Source organism: Talpa occidentalis, unplaced genomic scaffold (assembly GCF_014898055.3).
Source record: "Talpa occidentalis isolate TD23 unplaced genomic scaffold, MPIMG_talOcc4v2.1 talOcc4.7, whole genome shotgun sequence".
In the NCBI taxonomy this organism is placed as follows: domain Eukaryota; kingdom Metazoa; phylum Chordata; class Mammalia; order Eulipotyphla; family Talpidae; genus Talpa; species Talpa occidentalis.
The window spans coordinates 14,450,467-14,463,066 of NW_023605083.1; the positions used below are offsets into that span (position 1 = coordinate 14,450,467).

Genomic DNA, 12,600 nt, shown 5'->3' on the forward strand with positions numbered 1-12,600 from the left:
TCCCCACTACTGCCTTATTCTAAATACACTGCAATCCTCTACATAGCGAGATATAGATATGTCCACTACCTGTACTCCAAATAGTAGAATGATATTTCTCTGAAAGACTTGTTAAAGGTAAGTAGAGAAGACTATAAATTAATACTTGAAAACATACACTTTTGCTGAGACAAAGCCATTCTCCAATTATCTGACAATATGAACATAATTTTCTGGTAATAGGCTATCTGAAAAACCATAAAGTGCTACAGATCTGATAAACTTTTACTTCATTTATTTTTCGCATTGGTAAACTAGTACTGTTTAATTAGAAAACTATAGCTGTTTTATCGAGAAATCAGGATAAAGTGTTAGAGTATACAAATGGAAATAGGGATTACATTATTCAACTGAGATTTTGTTTTTTTGGCCGGAGCTGTTACTGGTTGCCATAAGATTAAAATGCTATTTTTCTATTTACCTAGATTCTGCATCTCATGCAATGATACATTTTTCTGATTTCCATTTTGATCAGATAATTCTGAAATATGTTTTCCTATCAATCATCAGTATGCACAGTAGGGAGCCCCAAATTGGTGATTCTTAATTTTTCCTTTCTCACTAAATGTTTGACCCAGTTTCATCAAATCATGCAGAATCACATAAAGCGAAAATTTTTTATAAATGCGATGGTGTGTCCTGTTTTCACTGAGGAGCAACTGAATAAAGCTGATTTTGTATAAACTGCAGAGGCAGAAAGAAAGGTGTTCTACCCCAGAACTTCCGTTATGTGATAATTCATTTTTGTATTACTTAAAAAAACATGGTTTTAACTAAACTGACTTCAGTATTTCCCTTACTACCTTTTTAAATCAGGTTTATATATCATTTATATCCCAAAGTGGAAGTCCTTAAATCCAAAATAGAGAAAAGAACTAAAATACCAAATATCAAAAGTACTTGATTATCGAAAGTCAGTACCTCTCAAGGAGGAAAAATAACTTACCGGGCTGTGTACATTTTACAAACAAAACACTTTCTGGTCCATAGCCAATGCTTCTTGATAAGAAGGGGATAAAGTGTCCTATCCAAGCAGTCATCATGATGCACAAGCCTTTTGTATATGAGAAAATAATCATATTAAAGTGCAAAGTCTTATAAGCTATAAAGAATTAACTAGACCTGCACCTCAACATCAAGAACATATTATATATTTTTTGCCTTGCAAAAGATTTGGGTATAACTGATGTTACATCAGGCTTTACCAAATGTGTTCAACAGAACACTTCCTCCAAAAGAGCACTGTGTTTAAACAAGGTTTTCTTTTCTGTGAAATGTCCCAAATCCCATTATGGTTATGTGCACTGTGACACTAAGAGGAAGATATTGTATGCAGCATTTCTTGAATATTTCCATAGGAGAATCCTTCCTTTGATCAACATTTAACTGCCTTTTTATGAACACAGTTTGAGCAAATCTACTCAGTGCTATTTTACTTAGATCGACAGGTTTTTGTACAACGTAGCTCTTGTTTACTGTCCCCTTTATTAAAATCCAAATCTGGCTCCAAATATAATGTGAATTGATAGGACTTCAGTTTTAGGTGCCACAATTAACAAGCTGTAAGTGGAAGTCAAACTCCACTATGTTACTAACCAGTTGGCTGGCTTTGAGTGAATCCTTCAGATTCTTCATCTGAAAAATGAAGGGAGACTGTACAAGAGTACTTACTCTAAAGGTCCCTGACAATGATAAAATTTGACTTTTTGGGGGTAAGGGTAGCAATATATCAATTTCACTATCAAAAAATGACTAATGTACTTTACAGTTTACCAACTATTAAACTATGGAATGGCATTGAATTTTTAAACCCACCTGTAAGGTAAAAATGACTTACAGTCTAAATTATGTTAAAAAATTCCTAAAAGAAATCCCACATCGCAAAAGTGTAAATTGCCATTCCAAGTTGCCTCAAGTTTAAGGAATGACAATGTGCACAGCAATATGTCTACACTTTTTTTTTTTAGATTTATTGTTATTTATTTATTTATTTATGTATTTATACAAGCACTGGGTATAGTCAGAAGCGTGGGAGGGTGAGAGAATTCACCAGAGCCAGAGCGGGGAGCAGAGCAGACAGAAGGACTGAAGTACACTGCTGAGGGGAGCAGCGGGTGGCAGGAGAGGTCTGCGCGCCATGCGGACCCTCCTCTGGTGGCGGTGGCCGGGGAGCAGCCGGGGATTGAACTGGCGCTGCAGAGGCTGCAGGCAGCTTCGCAACCCAGTGCTCAACCACTGCACCACCGGGGAGGCCATGTCTACACTCTAAAGAAAACTAAAATCACCAGAGAAGTAAGGATTGTCTTTCACTTCATTCTAAATCTGAGACACATTCCACTTATTTGAATGGAAAAGATGACTAGCTTATAAAATATTTAAAGGACACCTGATCAAAGAAATAATTTGAAAGTCATAAATGGCTGAGATTTATGAACTCTTCTGGCTTTCGCTTTAGCAATCCTTCCCTAGGGACGACTGCCTTCCATTCTTTTTTGTTTGTTTGTTTTTAAGATTTATTTTTATTTACTTATGCATATAAGAACTGCAATGTAGACCAGAGGTGCGGGGGGGGGGGGTGGGGGGACGGGCGGTGGTGAGGGTTACCAGAGACAGAGTAGGGAGCAGAACAGCTGATTTACTAAAAGACACCGCTAAGGGGAGCATCCAGTGAGAAAGGAGGGGTCTGCTGTGCCATGTGGGTTAGCTCCCCGGCAGGGGCTGGCAATAGCTTGATAGTGCTGAGACTTAATAACCCCTGTGCCACTTGAGAGGCCCTACTTTCCATTCATAACTGTTTTTCTTTAACTCCTCAGCATCTCTACAGAACTACTATAACATTGATTAAACATATTAAATGGTTAAATTATGACAAATCCTTACTACTTTCTACCCAAACTGGTAGTGACTATAGGTTCTTTATTGTGTCTTTATTGTTCTCTAACTAATTCTCTTATGTTTGCGTTTGCTTGGGTTTCACAGTACCTGTCACTAATTCAGTTTCCTATTTTCCGACAAAGGGTAAACACTCCGTATACATGAAGTCCAGTTCTTCTTGGACAAGCTTCCTTCCTGAGTCCTCCATCTTACGCCAGTCTGTGAACTAAGCTGTTCTATAGGCCTGTTCTATAGGCCATCATCCTTGAATTCCTCTTTTCCATCATTCGAACAGTTCCTTTTATGTTTTATCTACTCTGCTCTGCACTCCATGTTTTGCTTTTTCAAGATTTACTCTTCATGTGAACTACTTCCTCTGGTAGCTTCCTGAGAATAAGAGCATGGGAGGTAAATTTTTGGAGACCTCTGGCTAAGACCCCAAAACAGTGGAAGCAGGGACTTTCTAAAGTTTCTGGTCCTATTACAGGTATGAAAACAGGAGTATATCATTGCTCCACAAAAAGAAACTTAAAGGGCTCCCCTGGTGGCACAGCGGTTGAACGCTGGGCTGAGAAGCTGCCCGTAGCCACAGCAGCGCCGGTTGGATCCCCGGCGGCAGGCGAGGGTCCCACATGGCGCGCAGACCACTCCTGCCGCCTGCTGCTCCCCTCAGCAGTGTGCTTCGGTCCTTCTGCCTGCTCTGCTCCCCACTCTGGCTCTGGTGAATTCTCTCACCCTCCTGCGCTTCTGACTATACCCAGTGCTTGTATAAACAAATAAATAAATCTTTAAAAAAAAAAAAAACTTAAAATTGTCTCTTAGAACCAAACCGGGGATACAGGAGGGTTTATTTCTATATATTTGTCCTTAATAAAATGAATAGCCTTCGTAAAGAGGAAGAGATAGGAGCTATACAACATGACTAATCCCTAAATCTCAGCTAAGACTATGTTAGCTCACTCCCAATAAATCTTTTTCAAAGAATTAAAGCTTCACATGTCAAATATTAGAAATTACTTTTTCCCGATTCTTTACCTCCTTCAAATGTTGGCAAAAAGACAAAAACCCTGGAAATATAGTTGCAAACTTGCAAAGCAGAAAACTCATATGATATACAATGTGAATGACTACTACCTGCCTACTAGCTGTCTAATATACAAATGAGATGCTTTTAAAGCATTGAAATTTTAACTCTCTAAAAAACAATCTTTCTTATTATATAGCTTTTCCAAAGTAACAAACAGAGGATGCAGAGTCAGTCACTGCATGAAAAGCAAACACTTATTTTTGCTTCTCCAAAGTCAAGTTGCAATAATTACAGTACTTTTATTAAAAAAAAAAAAAAAAAAAAAACCAAAAAACAAAAAAAACCTGAAATCTGTTTTTACTATGAAAAGTAAAAGAAAAACAGAACAAACAGAAAAGTGTTATTTGTGCTATCACTTACCTTATGTCAGTAATGACGACAACATGTTCACAGTCTCCCTGGTGACAGTACAAGTAAGGAAAGCCCAGTTTAATATACAAGTCATTGAAGGTGAAGTCTTCCATGTTAGCAGTCTGAAACTTTCCATAGCCTCTGTCATGGGACTCTGACCACTCAATGATAGTTCTGGAGAGGGAGAAGAGAACACACAGATTTATCATTGCTCCACAAAAAACCTAAACATGACAAAAAAGGGTTATGACCAGTATTTTACAAAATCTGGGACATTCAATTAACTGGACAGTTGCCATCTTGATGTGAAAATTACTATAGTTTATGTACATTGAAATATGGAACTCTGAATTTTCTTCATCTATTAGAGCAGTTCTCAAAGTGTAGTTCCTGACACCCAGCAGGGCCTCATGAGATCAAAATTATCCTTACAATAATCCTCAAATATCATTTGCCCTTTCAACTTTCATAAATAACTGCTTTTCTGGCCATATGGAGTATGTTATCGCTTCAGGTTGAATGAAAAATATGTACCAGGGCCTCCCCAGTGGCGCAGCGGTTGAGCGCTGGGTTGCGAAGCTGCCCACAGCCTCTGCAGCACCAGTTCAATACCCAGCTGCTCCCCAGCCGCAGGGCAAGGGTCCCACATGGCGCGCAGACCTCTCCTGCCGCCCGCTGCTCCCCTCAGCAGTGTATTTCGTCAGTCTATCTGTTCTGCTCCCTGCTCTGACTCTGGTGAATTCTCTCACCCTCCTGCACTTCTGACTATACCCAGTGCTTATATAAATAAACAAACAAATAAATAAATAAATCTTAAAAAAAAAAAGAAAGAAAAAGAAAAATATGTACCAGTGACACTCATTTTGTTTTAGAAAAAGTTGTATTTCATAAAAAATGTTATTTGTCTTAACAGTTATGGGACTTAAATGACTATTTTATTTATTTTTTTAAAGATTTATTCATTTATTTATTTATGCAAGCACTGGGTACAGTCAGAAGCGCGGGAGGGTGAGAGAATTCACCAGCGCCAAAGCAGGGAGCAGAGCAGGCAGAAGGACCAAAGTACACTGCTGAGGGGAGCAGCAGGCGGCAGGAGAGGTCTGCGCGCCATGTGGGACCCTCCTCCAGTGGCCGGGGAGCAACAGGGGATCGAACCGGCACTGCAGAGGCCGTGGGCAGCTTCGCAACCCAGAGCTCAACCACTGCGCCACCGGGGAGGCCCTTAAATGACTATTTTAAATATTTTAGTTTCAATTTCTAATATGGTAAATATTGATAGTTAAAGCCCCCGCAAAAAGTTCCTGATTGATTATACCATTGGGATTGCTGAGATCAAGTATGACTGCTGATTGGAATACAGACACAAATGGTTATGCTGAAAGATAATGTTTATAAACACTCAAATACATACAATATATTTTAGATTCTAGGATATTGGTGGTGATATTATAGTTGAATCAACATACTAGGTATTTTTTTTTAAATATTAGAAATTTTTAAATCCATACAGATTTTTCATGTTATATCCTAAATGACACCACACACACACACACACACACACACACACACACACACACACACACACACACACACCCTCCACTCACTTAGGACAAACAGAAAAATAATGAAAGATTGCTGTTACCACCTGAAAATGACAACAGATTGATAAAGTGTTCAAGTAGGACTTAAGTTTTTTTTAGCTGTACCTAAAGTTAAATACAAGATGCACTACAATTTCTAAAACAGTAGACAATGCATTAAAAAATAATGCTGAACCTCCCTGGGAGCCTGGGGGTTAAGTCTCAGTGCTGTCACCACTAAGGCCTGAGTTCGAATCACATATGGTGCAGCAGACCTCTTCTGCTTCGCCCACTGCTCCCTCAGCAGTGTATTTCAGTAAATCCAGCTGTTCTCCCCACTCTGTATCTGGTGAATTCTCTCACCCTCAGCACCTTTGGCCCACATCCCAGCTCTTCTATGCAAAAAAATAAAAAATGATGCTGAGAATATAAACAACTGGGACTTCATTTTACACAGTGAAAGAATCTATCACTAGAACAAAAATACACCCTACTAAATGGGAGAAAAATTTTGCATGTCATACATCTAACAAGGGGCTGATTATCCAAGAACTACAAAGAGCTCATACAACTCAACAAAAAAGAAAACAACCCAATCAAAAAATAAGCAGAAAAGCTAAATAAGTAATTTCTCCAAAGAAGACATACAATGGCCAACAGGCACCTGAATAAAAAGCTCATTGTCGCTCACTATCAGGGAAATACAAGTCAAAACCACAATGAGCTAGCAACTCACACCTGTGAGAATGGCTCATATCTAAAAGGTCAGAAACAAGTGTTGACAAGGATATGGAGAAAATGAACCCTCATTCACTGTTGGTGGGAATGTATGGAGGAAAACGGTATGGAGGTTTCTGAAAATATTTAAAAGGTATGTACCATATATGAGCCAGCAGATCCACTTCTAGGTATGTACCAAAGAATACAAAAGCACTAATTCAAAGGGATATATGCACTCCAACATATATACATTCACTGCATCACCAAGTTATGAAAACAACCTAAATGCCCATCAACAGAAAAGTGGCTAAAAAGACGTGGTACATATACTACTCATTGGAATGCTACTCAGCTACATTAAATTAAAAAAAAAAAAAAAGATGAATTCTTGACCTTTCCAACAACATGGATGGAATTGGAAGGGATTGTGCCAAGCAAAGTAAGTCAGAAGGTGAAAGACAAAAATATGATGGTGTCACTTACATGTGGAATACACAGAAACAAAACAGAGTCAGCTAAAGCCAACCAGTAAGAAAACCCTAGAAATCTGTAGACTGAGGCTACCAGAAGGGGGAGGATGGAGAGTAAAGTGGGAAGGGAGCACAATGGACTATGGCGGAGGACTATGGGGGTCTTGGTGGCAGGTGTGGTGTGAGACCTGCGGGGTATGATCCTATACCTCTACATCATACACATATGGTGTAAACCAATGTTACCTCAGTTAAAAAAAAAACAAACCCTCTCTCTCTCCTCATGTATTCCCCCCCCCCAATATCTATTACCTAATGTGAAAATAATAAAAAAATAGATCTTGAAATGGTCTATGTATTTATATGGTAGGAAAATTTTCTTCCTGGGGTACAAATTTTTATTAACATACTAGTACCAAAGCCAACCAGATGTAAAAACTTGGAAAATACTTCAAAATTCGAGAAAGGTAAATTTTGATCAACCAAACAACAAAACGATGTGACAAAATAATTCCTTGGCAAAGATCTTAACAAACCAGTAAGTGGGTTTGTGGAGATAATTACTATTTGAGAATGAAAAATAGAAAAATCTTTGAGAAAATTTTAGAAACTATACCTGCTCAAGTCTCTGCATTCAGGGTATCGTTTATCATTGTAAAATATTCCTTCAAAATAAAAGAAGGCTGATTTGTATAGGTCCTATAAGAGAACAGATGGCATTGAAAGAAAGCCAACTATTAGCAATTATGAAATTGCTACAAGTATTTAATGCAAAATTTATAACTCATGAAATCACACTAATATGTTATAACAGCCTTATGCAACTTCACAATATATGCACACTCATTAATTTCATATTTAGTGGGAACTTCATAAGTGACAACTATTGTGTTAGTTACTAGGAATAAAGGGGTGAAGACACACTCTGCTGCTGTTCTCAATTTTACCCTGTTGTTCTTTTCATAACTAGTTTTGATTTATATTTTGATGTTCTCCTGAGATTCATTAGAGGAACTCAACTAGAAATAAAATAAACTTCATTATTCCTTTACTATATGCATACACATCAGTGACAGTTATTTTGGATATTAGGACTAAACACTGAACAAAGTCATTTCTTTGGTGTTTTACCAATAATATTAACAGTGATCATGGAATTATATTTCTGTCATTTTTTTCTTTTTGGTATTTTCAATGTGCTTTTATAAAAATTTTATTTCCAGTAATTTATATGTAAATTACATTTACATAGGCAGGCAGGCAGGCTATGAATTTCAATTTTTACTCACACAATCTTGCCTATGATGCCACAATAGTCACACAACTGTTCTGAACCCTCAGGTTTCTTAATTTTCAGTCTACCAAACTTTCCAGCAGAGCGATCTCTTACAACTGCATAACAGAATCACAAAAATACCAAAGACCAATTCTCACCTCAGGTCAATCAAATGCAAATCTCTAAAGATGTGGCTCAGGCACTAGTGTTCCCCTAAACTCCCCAGAAAGCTGTAACATGCAATCAACATTGAAAGCAACTCAAATTCATCCTTCACCATATGCCTAGAATGAGACCCCTGCCGTCGGAAAACCTGTGTCCTTTTCCTTAATCTGCACTTAACTATTCAGATCCTCAAGTTCAAGTTCCTTACCTGTAAAATGAGAATAATGTACACCAACTCATCTTACATGATTATAGTGAAAATCTTATGAACTACAAAAGATATATTTCAGGTATTTAAATAATTTGACCTTAAAATAGCTTAGTATCTCTCTTACTTCTTTGAAACTTTCATTTTTCTTACTTTTTTTCATTCCACCATTTTTTCATTCCACCCAGCATTGACATCAGACACCCTTATAAGATTGGCTGTGCTGTGCACAGCAGGATGTGGCATATGAGATCTACTTGGAGGTGGTTTATGAGAAAGCCAAACCCAGTGAGTGGTGCTTTGGGGTCCCGTCAACTGCAACAACACAGACTATCTCAAGTGTATATGCAAGACAGGGAGTGCTACGCAATTTGAGAGCAGATCTAAACATCCCACCCAGAATATGGGATCACATCTAAATTTGTTGTATATATGGGCTTCCCCGGTAGCGCAGTGGTTGAGTGCTGGGTTTGAAGCTGCCCGTGGCCTCTGCAGGGCCGGTTCGATCCCCGGCTGCTGCCCAGCCACCGGAGGAGGGTCCCACATGGCGCGCAGACCTCTCCTGCCACCCGCTGCTCCCCTCAGCAGTGTACTTTGGTCCTTCTGCCTGCTCTGCTCCCCACTCTGGCTCTGGTGAATTCTCACCCTCCTGCACTTCTGACTGTACCCAGTGCATGTATAAACAAACAAACAAACAAATAAATAAATCATAAATAAATAAAAATACATGCCTCTTTAAAAAAAAATTAAAAATAAAATAAATAAATAAATTTGTTGTATGTAAACAATGGTCTAAAGGTGGGAAGAAGAGTTAGAAATCGCTATAATAGTTCCACGAGAAGATGCAGAAAGTCTGAACTAAAGCCGATGATAATGGATAAAACTGAGTGTGAAGTTATTATGGCAGAATAACTCGGAATAAAAAGGGAGTTTTTCATCTGAACAAAAAGGAGGTGGTAGTATAAGGAAATTAATTTTAATTAAACTTTGAGATTGAGATAGCTATGGTTCATTCATTTATTCAACAGTCACTTGGGTGCTTCCTCTGTGCCAACCACTTGCAGGAATAAAGATAAAATCACTAAACAAAACAAAGTATCTTCATAGAGCTTATATTTAAGTAATAGAAGGTAAACATGTAACATGATGTCAGGTAGTGATGGGTACTAGTAATAAGTACATAGCATGAGTGGGCAAGAGAATACTAATCTCGATGCAGCAGGGAATGACCATTCTATAAGAGGAGATACTTATGATCAAGATGAAATGAAGGAGTGAGCCATCTGAATTATATGAGCAGGGACATTCTAGACTGAGGGAATAGAAAATACCAAGGTTCTGTGCAGAAGTGCATAGTGTATGTGAGCAGCAACAAAGAATGGTAGCGTGGTTTGAAGCAGCAGTAAAGGAAAGGGTGTTAAGGTATGATGCTCAGAGGTAGATAAGACCAAGTAATGGACCACGTGTGGACCACAATAAGGACTATTTTATTCTAGATATAAAAGGAAGCCTTTTGAACTGAAAAAGCAACATGATCCTACCTAACAATGTAATTCTGGCTTGTACAGCAGATAAGCAGAAATATGGAGAGGCAAGAATTGGTAGTAGGATGCTGCCCCAGGAAAGAGTGGTGGGATATCCAGCCTGGTACCTGTGAAAATGCTGAGACATGGCAAGATCCTAAAAATATTTTGAAAGTAGAGTCTAAGTACTTGCTGACACTTTCCAAGTGGGATGAAAAGGAAACAATGATGATTCTAAGGTGTTTAGCCTAAGCAACCAGGTATAGAAAAGGCATATATATTGAGGTGAGAACACTGGGAAAGGTAAAGATTAGAGTTTGATTTTGAACATATTGTTAGATTTCAATAAAATCCATCAAGGAAGCAACTGGATAGATAAGCACACCTTGTCTTGTTGTGCTGCTTCCCAAGCTGAAGGTTAGCAGTAACTTGTGTCAAGCAAGTCTACCAACACTATTTTTCCAACATCAACTAATCATTTTTTTCATTTTTTAGTGATAAAGTATTTTTTAACTTATGTATGTACCTTGTTTTTTAGACAGAATGCTATTGGACCTTTAGACCACAATATAATATAAATATAACTTTTACATGCCCTGGGAAACCAAAAAATTCATGGGATTTTCTATATTGAGATATTTACTTTATTGCAGTGGTAGAGAACAGGATCTGCAATATTCCTGATGTGTGCCTGGGGTTCACAGACAATATTTGAACTAACTGTAAATTTGGGAGTCCTAATATTTGTAACAACGAATCTGGACATGGTTGCCTAGGGAGTATACATAGAGGAAAGGCCTGAGGATTGGCTAACAGGGCATAACAATTTTTAAAGTCAGGAAGATGTCATACAAAGCAATTAAAAGTCAGAGAGGAAGAAAAACAGGTGAGTCTAATGACCAAAAAACCAAGTGATGTGGGCCTCCCCGGTGGCGCAGCGGTTGAGCGCTGGGTTGCGAAGCTGCGCGCGGCCTCTGCGGCGCCGGTTCGATCCCCGGCTGCTCCCCGGCCACCAGAGGAGGGTCCCACATGGCGCGCAGACCTCTCCTGCCGCCCGCTGCTCCCCTCAGCAGTGTACTTCGGTCCTTCTGCCTGCTCTGCTCCCCGCTCTGGCTCTGGTGAATTCTCTCGCCCTCCCGCACTTCTGACTATACCCAGTGCATGTATAAACAAAACAAACAAAGAAACCAGCAAACAAATTAATAAAGCATGCCTCTATAAAAAAAAAAAATAAATAAATAAAAAAATAAAAAAAAAAAAATAAAAAACCAAGTGATGTGCTTCAAGGAAAAAGGAATATTGAATTGTGTCATATGCTGATGAGGTTAAATAAGATGAGAAGAGTCCATGGTAGACCACATTAATAAGAGTGATTTTGGTAAAAAAGAAGTGAGTGTAAGACAAGGTGGGGCAAGAAGGGAAACAATAATTTTAGGTTCATATCTTTAACTATGCCAACTCTTGAGTCAGCTGAGAAGATAAGGTGGTGGCTAAGGGAAGATATATGGTCAAGGATGAGGTTATTAAAATGGGAAATGTTACAGCACATTTATACATGGACAGGCGAGTCAATATAATGGAAAAAAAACTGATGATGCAGGGAAGAGGGGATATTTATAAGAATGAAGTCCTTGATTATGCAGTCAGGGATGGAATCCAGCCTTGGACAGAGAAGATTTATTCCACACATTGCAACAGGTATAGGAAGGTGGAACATATAGACAGATGGGTTGATAGGTAAAAGTGGGCTACAGATGACAGAAAATTCCTTTGTGGTAATTTTATCTTCTCAGTGAAATAAGCAGTTTTCAATTTGGAAAAGATGGTGGCAGTTTCAGAGGGAATGAAACAGACGCTTTGAAAAGCAGCAGAGTAAATTAACTACAGAAATGCAGTAAAAATGCCACATACCCCTGCGCCTAAGTGGATATGTCCAATAGGCACTTAACGGCTAAAAAATCAGGAGAGAAAATGGCTAGAGAGATTTGCAAGGACTGCAGTATACTTAAAACCAAACAGAAAACAAACATAAACTAAACAAAACAAGATTAAAACTTCTGGATTACGCAGTCACCAGACATGAAGTGGGGACAGGTGAATCAGGCAAAGGGGACAACTGTTTGGTGAAAGGCAGAATTGGACTTTTAGAGGTGAGCTTAATGTAATATATACACATGTTGGTTATCAGTGATGCACACTGGAAACTTAATGTTATAATGCAATATTATTCAGTTAAAAAAAACAAAAAAAATCTTAATTTCTTTATCAATAGAGAAAATTCTTATTTAAAAACAAACAAAAAACCCC

The 12,600-nt window shown here is 38.4% G+C and overlaps 1 protein-coding gene across 2 annotated transcripts in view; it reads right to left on the reverse strand.

Moving 5' to 3' along the window:
• The window catches only part of SNAPC3 (small nuclear RNA activating complex polypeptide 3), a 33,742-nt gene that overhangs the window by 6,056 nt on the left and 15,086 nt on the right, over positions 1-12,600 (reverse strand). For both annotated transcript variants that reach the window (XR_005121901.2, XM_037493051.2), the window contains exons 6-8: positions 7,738-7,820; positions 4,361-4,525; positions 986-1,093 (exon numbers count right to left, since the gene is read on the reverse strand). Coding sequence is in view for 1 of the 2 variants with exons in the window: in XM_037493051.2 (XP_037348948.1) it covers positions 986-1,093; positions 4,361-4,525; positions 7,738-7,820 (356 nt within the window). In the remaining variant the exon portion in view is untranslated. The remainder of the gene's footprint in view (positions 1-985; positions 1,094-4,360; positions 4,526-7,737; positions 7,821-12,600) is intronic.